Source organism: Tursiops truncatus, chromosome 1, assembly GCF_011762595.2.
Source record: "Tursiops truncatus isolate mTurTru1 chromosome 1, mTurTru1.mat.Y, whole genome shotgun sequence".
NCBI lineage: Eukaryota > Metazoa > Chordata > Mammalia > Artiodactyla > Delphinidae > Tursiops > Tursiops truncatus.
Genome location: NC_047034.1, coordinates 103,913,197 through 103,928,923, shown reverse-complemented (window position 1 = coordinate 103,928,923; position 15,727 = coordinate 103,913,197). Strand labels below are relative to the sequence as shown.

General features: G+C 36.1%; 1 protein-coding gene across 1 annotated transcript in view; it reads right to left on the bottom strand.

The window, feature by feature from the left end:
- Positions 1 to 223: 223 nt before the first annotated feature.
- The window catches only part of HFM1 (helicase for meiosis 1), a 129,084-nt gene continuing 113,580 nt past the window's right edge, over positions 224 to 15,727 (bottom strand). Inside the window, exons 34-38 of the mRNA XM_073811241.1 lie at positions 13,096 to 13,341; positions 11,930 to 12,020; positions 1,773 to 1,875; positions 1,517 to 1,671; positions 224 to 777 (exon numbers count right to left, since the gene is read on the bottom strand). Coding sequence (XP_073667342.1) covers positions 708 to 777; positions 1,517 to 1,671; positions 1,773 to 1,875; positions 11,930 to 12,020; positions 13,096 to 13,341 — 665 coding nt within the window. The 3' untranslated portion in view covers positions 224 to 707. The remainder of the gene's footprint in view (positions 778 to 1,516; positions 1,672 to 1,772; positions 1,876 to 11,929; positions 12,021 to 13,095; positions 13,342 to 15,727) is intronic.

The following is a 15,727-nucleotide window of genomic DNA, read 5'->3' as shown; positions in this document are numbered from 1 at the left end:
ATGTAAATGATCTAAACAGTCAAAGATGGTCAGACTGGATTAGAAAGCAAAACCCAACTATATAAAAACAAACATTGCTTACAGTGCCTATATACTACTTAACAGTAAAGAAATTTGAGATATATCCCACTGGAAAATAACATAAAATAGCTTTTGCTATAGTAAAAGTCAACATAACAAAGTTTTAGAATTTGTCACATTAAGAAACAAGTTAAACAGTCTATATTGATTAATGTTTCATTTATTGTTGCTTGAAATGATATAACAATAGGTTCAGACAGCCATTGGATTCTTAAAAATCTTTAGTAAAACAAAACAATAATGGTGAAAAATCGATAGAGTAAATAGATTCACTGACCTACCATCATTTTGCTTTCACAGAATACCTTTCTTCTTGTTAAGAAAATATAAAATTGGTTCCCATCAAAACCCAATTAATAACCAATAATTATTTCTAAATGAAACAATTATCAACTTATGAAACAAAGCCACTGCAAAAGTGCTTTATATGAAGTTATCAATATGATGGGGAAAAAAATCAGTCCAAATGTTTTGTTGCAAAAGAGTCAACAAAGCTAGTCAAATCCAAGAGAAAAAAAATCTGAACAAATATGAACTACTTTTTAAAAATAAAAATCATGCTTTGTAATTAGGTGTCTTTAATACTTTGTCTTATTAATATAAAAAAGCATTTTTGTCTGATTGTTTTAGAAAATACCATCAAATATTCCCAGAAAAGACTTCATTTCATCAGCTTCATCCTCAGGATAATACCGACTGGAGGAAAAAGCAAATGTAAAAATAACTATTTTTGTAACACAATTTATTTTTAAATTTACAATAAATAATAATAAATATAAAATGGATAAACTTGAAGATTGCTGAGAGGGTTAATTTATTAAACAAACTTCAATGTGCATAACCTTGTAAAAAGTCTGGAGCAAATTAAGATTTCATAAACTGTGAAAGATAGAGACAAGTGTCTTAGATATTTCTTTAAACATATTGGAAAGTAATGCCATTTAATCAGTGTCAACAGGTCTATAAACCTTGACTATTCAAGGAGAGGGAAACTGCTAGAGTTACCCATAAAAATGACCAGCAGTCGGGGCACTGATTAAACTTAGTCTGACCTTCACTTTGAATCTGTAGAATTGTAACAGAACTTGGTGGCTAAAATACAACTTGAATGTTAAAAAAATTAGCTGATCTCATTTCTCAAGTGACCTTACACTTCATATTATCAACATAGTGTATTCAAATCAGTAAAAAAAGTTTATCAACATAATATAATGTTTTAATTACTAGCATCAAATATATGGGTTCTCAAAAATTGAGATATTTGATATTTTGAATTATCTTAAGGAGCTTAGCTCACCAGTGGTCTAAAATTTTAATGTCTTTAAGTAAATAAAACATTTAGGTTCTGATCTTTAAAATGAAACAAGGAATACTGAACTTCTTTGTAAAAAGTTCTTACTAGTGTAGTTTCAAAATATTTTTAAAGAGTTCTTACCTGAAATCAATCTCCTTTTTATGTTCACCATTTCTAATAAAGCAATCCACTTTCTTAACAAAATTTGAAGAGCTTGGTATTTTTTCAGAGTGAGTAAAGCACAGCTTTTCAATCTCTGGCGACAGACTTTGTTGTTTTATTTCTTGTAAATGGACCTATATTTTGAGGTTAAAAAAATTAACGATCATTGAAGGTTTAACTATTCAGGTGGTATTTAAAAGAAAAACAAAGAAGTGCTTCTTCTTATAATACTTGCATTTCCAGCTTGTTGAGGTAATTTTGTCATGGAGGATGCAGCAAACTTGGACATAGCAGAATTTGATAAATAAATATCTGGCTTCTCATGTGATGAAACAAAACTAAAAATCAAAATGAATTATTTATAAAATACAGCAAATAAGAGAAACAAACCATTCTAATTTAGATCAACAGTGATTCTTTGGAAAATATGATTAGAGTTTATCATATTTATCAACCCCAAAATTAATGCTCCATTTCTTAGACTCATGGAGAACTTGGTGTATCTCCTCTCTTTTAGATAAAACAACAACTTATATAGTCCAAATAAAATAAGAATGTTACTTTTAAAGGCCTACAGAAATAATCATTCAACAATTTTCATTAAAACTGTCTTACGTTTAATCATCTATCATCTAGCAGTTTGTAAATCTTTTCTAAATCCCACTTGCTTAACTTTTAGTCTCCTTTCCCTATTCTGGTCTCACTGTAGACAGACATCTCTACCTATCTGTTCATGTATAACTGTATACTAGAATTCACCTTTAATCTTTTGTATTAAATTAATTCATTAAAAAACATTTATTATTCACTACTGTATGCCACACATTATACTAGGAGCTAAGTATGAAATAGTAAACACAGCCTCAGGTGGTTATCATCTATAGAGGGACAGACAATGAATAAACAATAAATATAATTATAGATCCTGAAGTGATATGAAAGAAATGAAATGAGCAATATTATAGGAAATGACAGTGTGGAGGCACAAACCCACTTTAAAAAGGTGGTCATGGATGCCGCTATGAGGAGGAGACAATTTAAGCTGACACAGGCTAAAATGTGACAGTCATACAAGGAGCAATAAACAGTAGATATGGGTAGAGAAGAATCACATATATTGATAAGAACTGAATCTCTTTATCTCTGATGAATGGCAAGGAATTAATATAGTAAAAAGGGTATGAAAGGAAAAGCATGTGTTTCCTTTTCATCTCAGACCCTCAGATTCCACAGGCCTTCTTCCTAGCAGCAACTTCTGGCATCGGTTTCTCAGAGGTTTCTTGATAGGATTCCTTTTTAAACTCACTTATCTTATGTTGGTCACTTCTAAACTCTCCCAGAATTATTTGTACTTTTCTAAAAGTGTGGTGCACAAAACTGTTCATATGCCTGTTATCTTCAGACTTGTGATTTGCCTATTTTCTCTATACCCCCGGCTTTGTTCCACTTTGATGTTTCTAATCTGTTTATTCCGTATGACTCAGAGTTAGAAGCAATGAATGGAAATGATAAAAAGACAAATTTTAGACAAATATTTTTAAAAGCTATTGAGTGATCTGAGAGATACAAACATGGAACAAGCACTGAAGAGTGAATAAGCTCCTGGACACTGGAGTTGTCTTGGTATAAATAGCATGATTACTTGCCAGTGATGTTGGATGGTTATTCAAGGATCCAGTGGTGGGGAGACTAAATGACATTTAAGTTAAACCCCCTTCAACTCTGAAATTCTCTGAAATCTATGATTTTGTGATGTTGATACTAATGTTCAGTAAAATGACTAAATAATAGCAAAAGTATCAAAAGACACCACAAATTTAAAACTTTTTTAAAGCAGGAGACATAAATAATCCTTAAGTAGAAAGTTGGACCATGAATAAAAAGTTATCAATGTTTCTTCTCTGTGGGAAAGTTTTGGCTCTGGCTATAATTTCACTCCCTTGAGTTCTAATCAGGTCCAATATCCAAATGCATTTTACATTTCTACAAAGATACTGTAAGTTGCGGGGATGGGCAGTGGCGGTGGTGTGATGAATTGGGAGATTGGGATTGACATATATACACTAATATGTATAAAATAGATAACTAATAAGAACCTGCTGTATAAAAAACAAAATTAAAATTAAAAAAAAATACTTTAAGTTGAACATTTCTAAAATTATTGTTTTTTTCCCAAACGTCTATGTTCTATATTCTCAGATAATACCTCAATCTACCCACTTGACATTTATTCTTCCCTCTTCCTTTACTACCATATTCTAGCAATTGCTAAATCTAATCTGTGTTATCTATGAAATATTTGAAAAATCCAATTCTACCTCTCAGTTTCTATCACCTCCACCCTAGTTGAGGCCTCATCATAGCCTGCCTTTCTCATTGGCCACCATGCCCCTGCTGGTCCCACCCTTTACAAATCATTCTAGATATCACTGCTAGAATGATTTTTTCTGATTAAATTATATAAACTGTGCTTAAATATTTTGGATGGGCCCTCACTACTTACTATGGAGATCAAATACTAGAGGCCTCTAGGCTACATATGGTCTAAAAGCATTATTATTATTTTTTGGAGAGAGGGTGCTGCAGACCATATCACATTTTAAAAAATTAGCTGTCAAAATTTAAAAGTCAGGAGAGCTTCAAGATGGCGGAAGAGTAAGACGTGGAGATCACCTTCCTCCCCACAAATACATCAGAAATACATCTACATGTGGAACAACTCCTACAGAACACCTACTGAACGCTGGCAGAAGACCTCAGACCTCCCAAAAGGCAAGAAACTCCCCACGTACCTGGGTGGGGCAAGAGAAAAAGAAAAAACAGAGACAAAAGAATAGGGATGGGACCTGCACCAGTGGGAGGGAGCTGTGAAGGAGGAAAGGTTTCCACACACTAGGAAGCCCGTTCGCGGGTGGAGACTGCAGGTGTTGGACAGGGTAAGCTTCGGAGCCACCGAGGAGAGCACAGCAACAGGGGTGTGGAGGGCAAAGCAGAGAGATTCCCACACAGAGGATTGGTGCCGACCTGCACTCAGCAGCCCGAGAGGCTTGTCTGCTCACCCGCCGGGGCGGGCAGGGGCTGGGAGCTGAAGCTTGGGCTTCAGAGGTCGGATCCCAGGAAGAGGACTACGGGTTGGCTGCGTGAACACAGCCTGAGAGGGCTAGTGCACCACGGCTAGCCGGGAGGGAGTCCGGGAAAAGGTCTGGAACTGCCGAAGAGACAAGAGACTTTTTCTTGCCTCTTTGTTTCCTGGTGCACAAGGAGAGGGGATTAAGAGCACCGCTTAAAGGAGCTCCAGAGACGGGCATGAGCCGCGGCTATCAGCGCAGACCCCAGAGACGGGCATGAGACACTAAGGCTGCTGCTGCGCCACCAAGAAGCCTGTGTGCGAGCACAGGTCACTATCCACACCCCCCTTCCGGGGAGCCTGTGCAGCCCTCCACTGCCAGGGTCCCGGGATCCAGGGACAACTTCCCCGGGAGAATGCATGGCGCGCCTCATGCTGGTGCAACGTCACACCAGCCTCTGCCACCACAGGTCGCCCCACATCCGTACCCCTCCCTGAGTGAGCCAGAGCCCCCAAATCAGCTGCTCCTTTACCCCGTCCTGTCTGAGCCAAGAACCGTCACTCTCAGGGAACCTACACGCAGAGGCGGGTCCAAATCCAAGCTCAGCCCCTGGGAGCTGTGTGAACAAAGAAGAGAAAGGGAAATCTCTCCCAGCAGCATCAGAAGCAGTGGATTAAATCTCCACAATCAACTTCATGTACCCTGCATCTGTGGAATACCTGAATAGACAACAAATCATCCCAAATTGAGGAGGTGGACTATGGGAGCAACAATATATATATATATTTCCCTTTTTCTCTTTTTGTGAGTGTGTATGTGTATGCTTCTGTGTGTGATTTTGTCTGTATAGCTTTGCTTTTACCATTTGTCCTAGGGTTCTGTCTGTTTTAATTTTTTTTTAATACTTAAAAATTCTTTTTCTTAATAATTATTTTTTATTTTAATAACTTTATTTTATCTTCTTTCTTTCTTTTTTTCCTCCCTTTTATTCTGAGCTGTGTGGAGAACAGGCTCTTGGTGCTCCAGCCAGGCGGCAGGGCTGTGCCACTGAGGTGGGAGAGCCGAGTTCAGGACACTGGTCCACAAGAGACCTCCCAGCTCCACGTAATATCAAATGGCGAAAATCTCCCAGAGATCTCCATCTCAATGCCAAGACCCAGCTCCACTCAACAACCAGCAAACTACAATGCTGGACACCCTATGCCAAACAACTAGCAAGACAGGAGCAAAACCCCATCGATTAGCAGAGAGGCTGCCTAAAATCATAATAAGTCCACAGACACCCCAAAACACACCACCAGACGTGGACCTGCCCAACAGAAAGACAAGATCCAGCCTCATCCACCAGAACACAGGCACCAGTCCCCTTCACCAGGAAGCCTACACAACCCACTGAACCAATCTTAGCCACTGGGGACAGACATCAGAAACAACGAGAACTACAAACCTGTAGCCTGTGAAAAGGAGACCCCAACCACAGTAAGTTAAGCAAAATGAGAAGACAGAAAAACACACAGCAGATGAAGGAGCAAGGCAAAAACCCACCAGACCTAACAAATGAAGAGGAAATAGGTAGTCTACCTGAAAAAGAATTCAGAGTAATGACAGTAAAGATGATCCAAAATCTTGGAAATAGAATGGAGAAAATACAAGAAACATTTAACAAGGACTTAGAAGAACTAAAGAGAAAAAAAACAGTGATGAACAAAACAATAAATGATATTAAAAATTCTCTAGAAGGGATCAATAGCAGAATAACTGAGGCAGAAAATGGATAAGTGACCTGGAAGATAAAATAGTGGAAATAACTACCACAGAGCAAAATAAAGAAAAAAGAATGAAAAGAATTGAGGACAGTCTCAGAGACCTCTGGGACAACATTAAACGTACCAACATTCGAATTATAGGGGTCCCAGAAGAAGAAGAGAAAGAGAAAGGGACTGAGAAAATATTTGAAGAGATTATACTTGAAAACTTCCCTAATATGGGAAAAGAAATAGTCAATCAAGTCCAGGAAGCACAGGCAGTCACATATAGGATAAATCCAAGGAGAAACATGCCAAGACAGATATTAATCAAACTATCAAAAATTAAATACAAAGAACAAATATTAAAAGCAGCAAGGAAAAAACAACAAATAAAACATAAGGGAATCCCCATAAGGTTAACAGCTGGTCTATCAGCAGAAACTCTGCAAGCCAGAAGGGAGTGGCAGGACATATTTAAAGTGATAAAGGAGAAAAACCTACAACCACGATTACTCTACCCAGCAAGGATTTTATTCAAATTTGATGGAGAAATTAAAAGCTTTAAAGACAAGCAAAAGCTAAGAGAATTCACCACCACCAAACCAGCTCTACAACAAATGCTAAAGGAACATCTCCAGGGAGGAAACAAAAGAGAAAGAAAAGACCTACAATAATAAACCAAAAACAATTAAGACAGTGGAGATAGGAACATACATATTGATAATTACCTTAAATGTAAAGGAATAAATGCTCCAACCAAAAGACATAGATTGGCTGAATGGATACAAAAACAAGACACGTATATATGCTGTCTACAAGAGACCCACTTCAGACCTAGGGACACATACAGACTGAAAGTGAGGGGATGAAAAAAGATATTCCATGCAAACGGAAATCAAAAGAAAGCTGGAGTAGCAATTCTCACATCAGACAAAATAGACTCTAAAATAAAGACTATTACAAGAGACAAAGAAGGACACTACATAATGATCAAGGGATCAATCCAAGAAGAAGATATAACAATTGTAAATATTTATGCACCCAGCATAGGAGCACCTCAATACATAAGGCAATTACTAACAGCCATAAAAGGGTAAATTGACAGTAACACAATCATAGTAGGGGACTTTAACACCTCACTTTCATCAATGGACAGATCATCCAAAATGAAAATAAATAAGGAAACACAAGCTTTAAATGATACATTAAACAAGATGGACTTAATTGATATTTATAGGATATTCCATCCAAAAACAATAGTATACACATTCTTCTCAAGTGCTCATGGAACATTCTCCAGGATAGATCATAGCTTGGGTCACAAATCAAGCCTTGGTAAATTTAATAAAATTGAAATTGTATCAAGTATCTTTTCCAACCACAACGCTATGAGACTAGATATCAATTACAGGAAAAAATCTGTAAGAAATACAAACATATGGAGGCTAAACAACACACTACTTAATAACCAAGAGATCACTGAATAAATCAAAGAGGAAATCAAAAAATATCTAGAAACAAATGACAATGAAAACACGACACCCAAAACCTACGGGATGCAGCAAAAGCAGTTATAAGAGGGAAATTTATAGCAATACAATCTTACCTTAAAAAACATGAAACATCTCATATAGACAACCTAACCTTACACCTAAAACAATTAGAGAATGAAGAACAAAAAACCCCAAAGTTAGCAGAAGGAAAGAAATTATCAAGATCAGATCAGAAATAAATGAAAAAGAAATGAAGGAAACGATAGCAAAGATCAATAAAACTAAAAGCTGGTTCTTTGAGAAGATAATCAAAATTGATAAACCATTAGCCAGACTAATCAAGAAAAAAAGGGAGAAGATTCAAATCCATAGAATTAGAAATGAAAAAGGGGAAGTAACAACTGACACTGCAGAAATGCAAAGGTTCATGAGAGATTACTACAAGCAACTATATGCCAATAAAATGGACAACCTGGAAGAAATGGACAAATTCTTAGAAATGCACAACCTTCCGAGACTGAACCAGGAAGAAATAGAAAGTATGAACAGACCAATCACAAGCACTGAAATTGAAACTGTGATTAAAAATCTTCCAACAAACAAAAGCCCAGGACCAGATGGCTTTACAGGAGAATTCTATCAAACATTTAGAGAACAGCTAACACCTATCCTTCTCAAACTCTTCCAAAATATAGCAGAGGAAGGAACACTCCCAAACTCATTCTACAAGGCCACCATCACTCTGATACCATAACCAGACAAAGATGTCACAAAGAAAGAAAACTACAGGCCAATATCACTGATGAACGTAGATGCAAAACTCCTCAACAAAATACTAGCAAACAGAATCCAACAGCACATTGAAAGGATAATACACTATGGTCAAGTGGCGTTTATCCCAGGAATGCAAGGATTCTTCAATATATGCAAATCAATCAACGTGATACACCATATTAACAAATTGAAGGAGAAAAACCATATGATCATCTCAATCGATGCACAGAAAGCTTCGACAAAATTCAAAACCCATTTATGATAAAAACTCACCAGAAAGTAGGCATAGAGGGAACTTTCCTCAACATAATAAAGGCCATATATGACAAACCCACTCAACATCGTCCTCAATGGTGAACAACTGAAACCATTTCCACTAAGATCAGGAACAAGACAAGGTTGCCCACTCTCCCACTATTATTCAACATAGTTTTGGAAGTTTTAGCCACAGCAATCAGAGAAGAAAAAGAAATAAAAGGAATCCACATTGGAAAAGAAGAAGTAAAGCTGTCACTGTTTGTAGATGACGTAATACTTAACACAGAGAATCCTAAAGATGCTACCAGAAAACTACTGGAGCTAATCAAAGAATTTGGTAAAGTAGCAGAATACAAAATTAATGCACAGAAATCTCCTGCATTCCTATTCACTACTGATGAAAAATCTGAAAGAGAAATTAAGGAAACACTCCCATTACCATTGCAACAAAAAGAATAAAATACCTAGGAATAAACCTACCTAAGGAGACAAAAGACCTGTATGCAGAAAACCATAAGACACTGGTGAAAGAAATTAAAGATGAGACAAATAGATGGAGAGATATACCATGTTCTTGGATTGGAAGAATCAACCTTGTGAAAATGAGTCTACTACCCAAAGGAATCTACAGATTCAATGCAATCCGTATCAAACTACAACTGGCATTTTTCACAGAACTAGAACAAAAAATTTCACAATTTGTGTGGAAACACAAAAGACCCAGAATAGCCAAAGCAATTTTGAGACAGAAAAACGGAGCTGGAGGAATCAGGCTGCCTGACTTCAGACTATACTACAAAGCTAGAGTAATCAAGACAGTATGGTACTGACACAGAAACAGAAATATAGATCAATGGAACAGGATAGAAAGCCAAGAGATAAACCCACGTACATATGGTCACCATCTTTGATAAAGGAGGCAAGCATATACAGTGGAGAAAATACAGCCTCTTCAATAAGTGGTGCTGGGAAAACTGGAAAGCTACATGTAAAAGAATGAAATTAGAACACTCCCTAACACCATACACAAAAATAAACTCAAAATGGATTAAAGACCTAAACGTAAGGCCAGACACCATCAAAGTTTAGGGGAAAACATAGGCAGAACATTCTATGACATAAATCACAGCAAGATCCTTTTTGACCCACCTCCTAGAGAATGGAAATAAAAACAAAAATAAACAAATGGGACCTAATGAAACTTAAAAGCTTTTGCACAGCACAGGAAACCGTAAATAAGACCAAAAGACAACCCTCAGAATGGGAGAAATATCTGCAAATGAAGCAACTGACAAAGGATTAATCTCCAAAATTTACAAGCAGCTCATGCAGCTCAACATTAAAAAAACAAACAACCCAATCCAAAAATGTGCAGAAGACTTAAATAGACATTTCTCCAAAGAAGACATACAGATTGCCAACAGACACATGAAAGAATGCTCAACATCATTAATCATTAGAGAAATGCAAATCAAAACTACAATGAGATATTATCTCACGCCGGTCAGAATGGCCATCATCAAAAAATCTACAAACAATAAATGCTGGACAGGGTGTGCAGAAAAGGGAACCCTCTTGCATTGTTGATGGGAATGTAAATTGATACAGCCACTATGGGGAGCAGTATGGATGTTCCTTAAAAAACTAAAAATAGAACTACCATATGACTCAGCAATCCCACTACTGGGCATATACCCTGAGTAAACCATAATTCAGAAAGAGTCATGTACCAAAATGTTCATTGCAGCTCTGTTTACAGTAGCCAGGACATGGAAGCAACCGAAGTGTCCATCAATAGATGAATGGATAAAGAGGATGTGGCACATATACACAATGGAATATTACTCAGCCATAAAAGGGAATGAAACTGATTTATTTGTAGTGAGGTGGAAGGACCTAGAGACTGTCATACAGAGTGAAGTAAGTCAGAAAGAGAAAAACAAATACCATATGCTAACACATATATGTAGAATCTAAAAAAAAAAATGGTCATGAAGAACCTAGGGGCAAGATGGGAATAAAGATGCAGACCTACTAGAGAATGGACTTGAGGATATGAGGAGGGGGAAGGGTAAGCTGGGACAAAGTGAGAGAGTGGCATGGACATATATACACTACCAAACGTAAAATAGTTAGCTAGTGGGAAGCAGCCACATAGCACAGAGAGATCAGCTCAGTGCTTTGTGACCCCCTAGAGGGGTGGGATAGGGAGGGTGGGAGGGACAGAGATGCAAGAGGGAAGAGATATGGGGACATATGTATATGTATAACTGATTCACTTTGTTGTAAAGCAGAAACTAGCACACCACTGTAAAGCAATTATACTCCAATAAAGATGTTAAAAAATTTTAAAAGTTAGGAGATGTTACATAAATTTTTGATCTTAGCTTTTTTAAAAAATCAGGATATTTGACAACACTAGACTCACATTTCCTGTACAGCAACAACTGGTTGGAGCTGAGTAGTGGTTATTTCCTTTAGATGGGACACTCTACAGTTAACCTTGGCCCATGAAATCCCAAAGGCAGTTTGAGCTTGTGACCCCTGACCTACTGGATACAGCACAGGTATCTAAATATGGCATTCATGGCCCCTCACAGACCTCAGCAATCTTAGCCTTAATTCTATGGCTACATAGACCACACTTTACTGACCCTTGAGCATGGGATGCCTTTTCAAGCCTTATCCCTTTACATGTACTCTTCTACCTGGAATGCCTTAGTCTCCTCTTTTCTACCTGTCAAACTCCTATTCAGTTTTCACATCTTATAAAAAGTGAAGATTCCTCAGCTCCAGCCCCAGAGACCGTGATTCAGTAAGTCTAGCATAGGGCCCAAGAATGTGCATTTTTAATGTGCACCCCTGGGTAATTTTGATTTTGGGGTGGTCTGACAACAGCACTTTGAGAAACACAGCTCTAAGATTAAGAGGCTTTAAGTTGGCTAATACCCTATTGCTTCTCTGACATCTAATGACTTTATCCCCATCTCCACTTACATGTCAGGAGGATATAAAGTTGTAAGTGTTTGAAAATAAAGTTCTAAAACTTGCCTGTTTGACATTTCTCTTTGGAATTTGCTTTTTGATTCTTCAAAGGGTAGCTTACTTTCCCTGGTTCTTGAACTCAAAGGGTTTCCAAATCCTAGGTAAAAAGATAACATTTTGAAATAAATCGAATAGAATATCTGTATTCTATTCTAGAGTAGAATATCTCTCCAGATATGATCTGGTTAAGGAGAGAATGAAAAATTCTTCTCAATAATCAAATTTAATGTGCATAGACAAAACAAAGGAGCAAAGCTAAGAGAATAAAACTATAAAACACATAGGTTAGCTTATTAGTCACTATATTAAAAGGTCCCCAACCACTATCATTTATTTATTTATTTATTTATTTATTTATTTATTTATTTTTAAGCCATGTAAATGATCAAGTCGGAGTTCATTCAATATTTTCAATGGTCTGCAAGGGACTGATTTCCATCTGTCAGCCATCCTGGGAAAGAGTATCTCCGTCTCCCTATCTTGTCTTATACTTACCAAGATTTTCACTTCTCTGTTTTGGTGAAATAGAGTGGATTCACCAGTAACTCAAAGGCCTAGTCCCATTATTTTTGGATTGTATATGATTTAAGCACAATATCTAATACAAGAGAAAATAATCTTTTCCTGTTTATTTATTTATACTTGAAAAGTCAATATTTCTATTAGAAATAAAAGTTATCTTTTTATGTTTTTTGCTAGCATGTGAAAAAAGAATATTTTTTAAATTGGAACATTTTTGTTTTTCACAAACATTACCAGACTACGTGAGATCTTAAAATGGAGAGCAGGATAGTCTGTTTTATGAGGGAAAATTCGATAAACAATCTGAATTTGAATAGAGCCTTTAACAAGATAAGGAGCAATAGAATAGAAAAAGCTCATTTCCTATATCATCATCATGGAATAACCTTGACCTCTGTCCCTAGGGATAGGGAATGTTATTTGTGGGAGGGTCAAATTTTACTTTTGCTAAAAATGATAATCTTAACAAACTGAAACTAATTAAGCAAGCACACAAAAAAGAAAAAGAAAATTAGTCCCAAAAGCTTAACTGAAAAATATTCAAATCATTTCTCATAAAATTATTTCATTCTAACATATATTTCAAATACAATACACACATATATACAAAAATACATACATACAAATGAAATATATTTCATGCTATTTACCTGATGTTTTTGTCTTCTCGGTATCAGTTGAAAAGCTAGTAACTTCTATTAAGCTTTCATCATCAAAATCATCCCAAACTTCATTTCCCAATTCAAAGTTCACATTCAAAACTTCTGAAAATGAAGAATTACTTTTAACCGCATCTGTCAAATCCTGGTTTTCAGATGCATTAAGATTTCTGTTGAACAGCATTGTTTGAGGGGCTTTCTCATTTGAAGTTGTAGAATAGGTCCGTCTAGAAAAATCTGTCATGTGTATGTATAAATGAGTATAGGCACTTTTTAAACCTTAAGCATCATTATCTATTGACATATCAAACACATCTTTCAACTACTAAACAGAGGTCTTGAGTAGTAGTGTTCTAAAGCATTGCTGAGTATTGTATTCAACAATTTTATTTACTGTATTACATGTAGTGATTGACTGCTGCACTAAATTTAATTTTCAAGGTATTCTTCTAGACAGAATTAATTTTCCCTCTTAATTCCTACATAAGAATAATCTTACTCCAAGATTGGATTGTAATAGCTTCTAAAATGGGCTTCCTCCCCCATCTCTTCTCCCTACAAGCAGTTAATTTTGAGTATTGTTACGAAAATATATCGTTATTTTTCTCCTTCTAAAATATCCTCAGTGTTATCCATTGTTTATAGCCTGGGTTTAGAGCCAGACTACCTGGGTGAAAATTCCACCTCTATCATTTACTAGTTGGATGATCTTAGACAAGTAATTTAAACTCTGAGCTTAGTTTTCTCCTCTGCAAAATGGGGATAATAATAGTACCTAACATGGAACTTCCCTGGTGGCATGGTGGTTAAGACTCCCCGCTCCCAATGCAGGGGGCCCGGGTTCGATCCCTGGTCCAGGAAGTAGATGTCACCTGCATGCCACAACTAAGAGTTCGCATGCCACAACTAAGGAGCTGGCAAGCCACAACTAAGGAGGCTGCCTGCCGCAACTAAGACCCAACACAACCAAATAAATAAATAAATAATAGTACCTAATACATATGATTGTTATGGGGACTAAATGTCTTTACTTGTACAGTTTTCCATAGCAGTGGTTAATAAATATTCAATAACTCGCTTCTCCAAAAAATTTTATGCATATATATGTATTATATGTAAAGGATGTATAGCACACAATTTACAAATAATGATAAAATATACAGCATGCTTAACTGTAAATTCCATATAGCTAATTGATTATCACTGAACGTTTTCATTGAATTTTGCCAAACTCTTGTATCTGTATCAACCTATGGTTACAATTTATAAATGAATGTAGTTCTCACATTCATTTGTCAATTCGAGCGTTGTTTGATATTTTTGTTGACTTTAATAAAAGTAAAACAATAAAGACATATGTTGGGATTTCACTCATTCACCCATAGCCTTAAGCAATTTCCTTGCTGAATTAGATAATAATTTTCAAATGCTAGAAGAATATTCCTTCAATTTTTCTTGCTATCCACAATATAAGGGCTACAGACATGACACACTGATAAATTAAATCTGCACTACTGTCATTTTCTCCATCACTTTCTTAGGTATAAACAATAAACAAAACAATAAGTTAGGCCCTGATTTGTAGTGTTTGCTGATTTCCATTCTATAAGTATTCCCACCATGACTGATTTCAAGCTACAAATGTCACGTAACTCAAAGCAAAGTTGGGAAGAAATACAAAATAGCACCCCTTTATACAGTATTTCCACCATACAGATATAAATATAGATGCAAATAATCTCAAGAATACAGATAACAGTAAAATGTAATAGAATAATTAGGAAATGGTTAGTTTTTAATATTTATAACCTTTGTGTTTAATATAACTTAATTGAAAGTTTATATAATTAAACTTTAATGATGCTTGATTCCCCAAAATTTAATAATCATCTCACAAGCTAGTACAGGCTTGCTCCAGTAAAATTTAAAGTGAGTTTCCTTCACTTTAAATAACCTCTATCCTTTTCTTCATTATCCAAATCCTTCTCTATCCTTCAACTGTACCTACAACTCCAGTACACATTATTCTACTTTTGTGCCTTGATACACATACACAGTATGCTATGTCCTGAAAAGAGAAGTAGGTACAAAGTGCAGTGGAAATATAAAGAGAAGAAGACCATCTAGCTAGATGGGGACTGGCAGCTAAAGAAGGAAGAGACTTGAGCATATTTATATGCTGAAAAGAAAGAGGCCACAGGGAGAAGACACTGAAAATAAGGGCAAGAGGAGAGAGATAGCTGGTCTTCTAAAGACCCAGAGGGGGCAGAATTGGAAAGATTATGATTACAGGTGGAGAGATAAACTTTGAATAGAAGAAAAGATAATTCTTCTTTCAAAATAAATAGAGAGTTATGGATGGGTGCAGAAACAGAGAAATATAATAGTTGGGGGGGTGGAAAGTTGAAAGAGTTTGTATATTACAGGCTTGATTTTCAATTCTCCACTGATAACTAAGAGTCAATTTCATTTTATAGAAATGGCATTGCCTGGGAATCAAGAGATATGAAATCCATTTCTAGTCCTGCTATTAATTAGATATGTAATTTTGGGCAAGTCATTTAATCTCTGAGTCTTGGCTTCTTTCATTGTAAAATGAGAAATTGCACAAAGGTCTGTTACA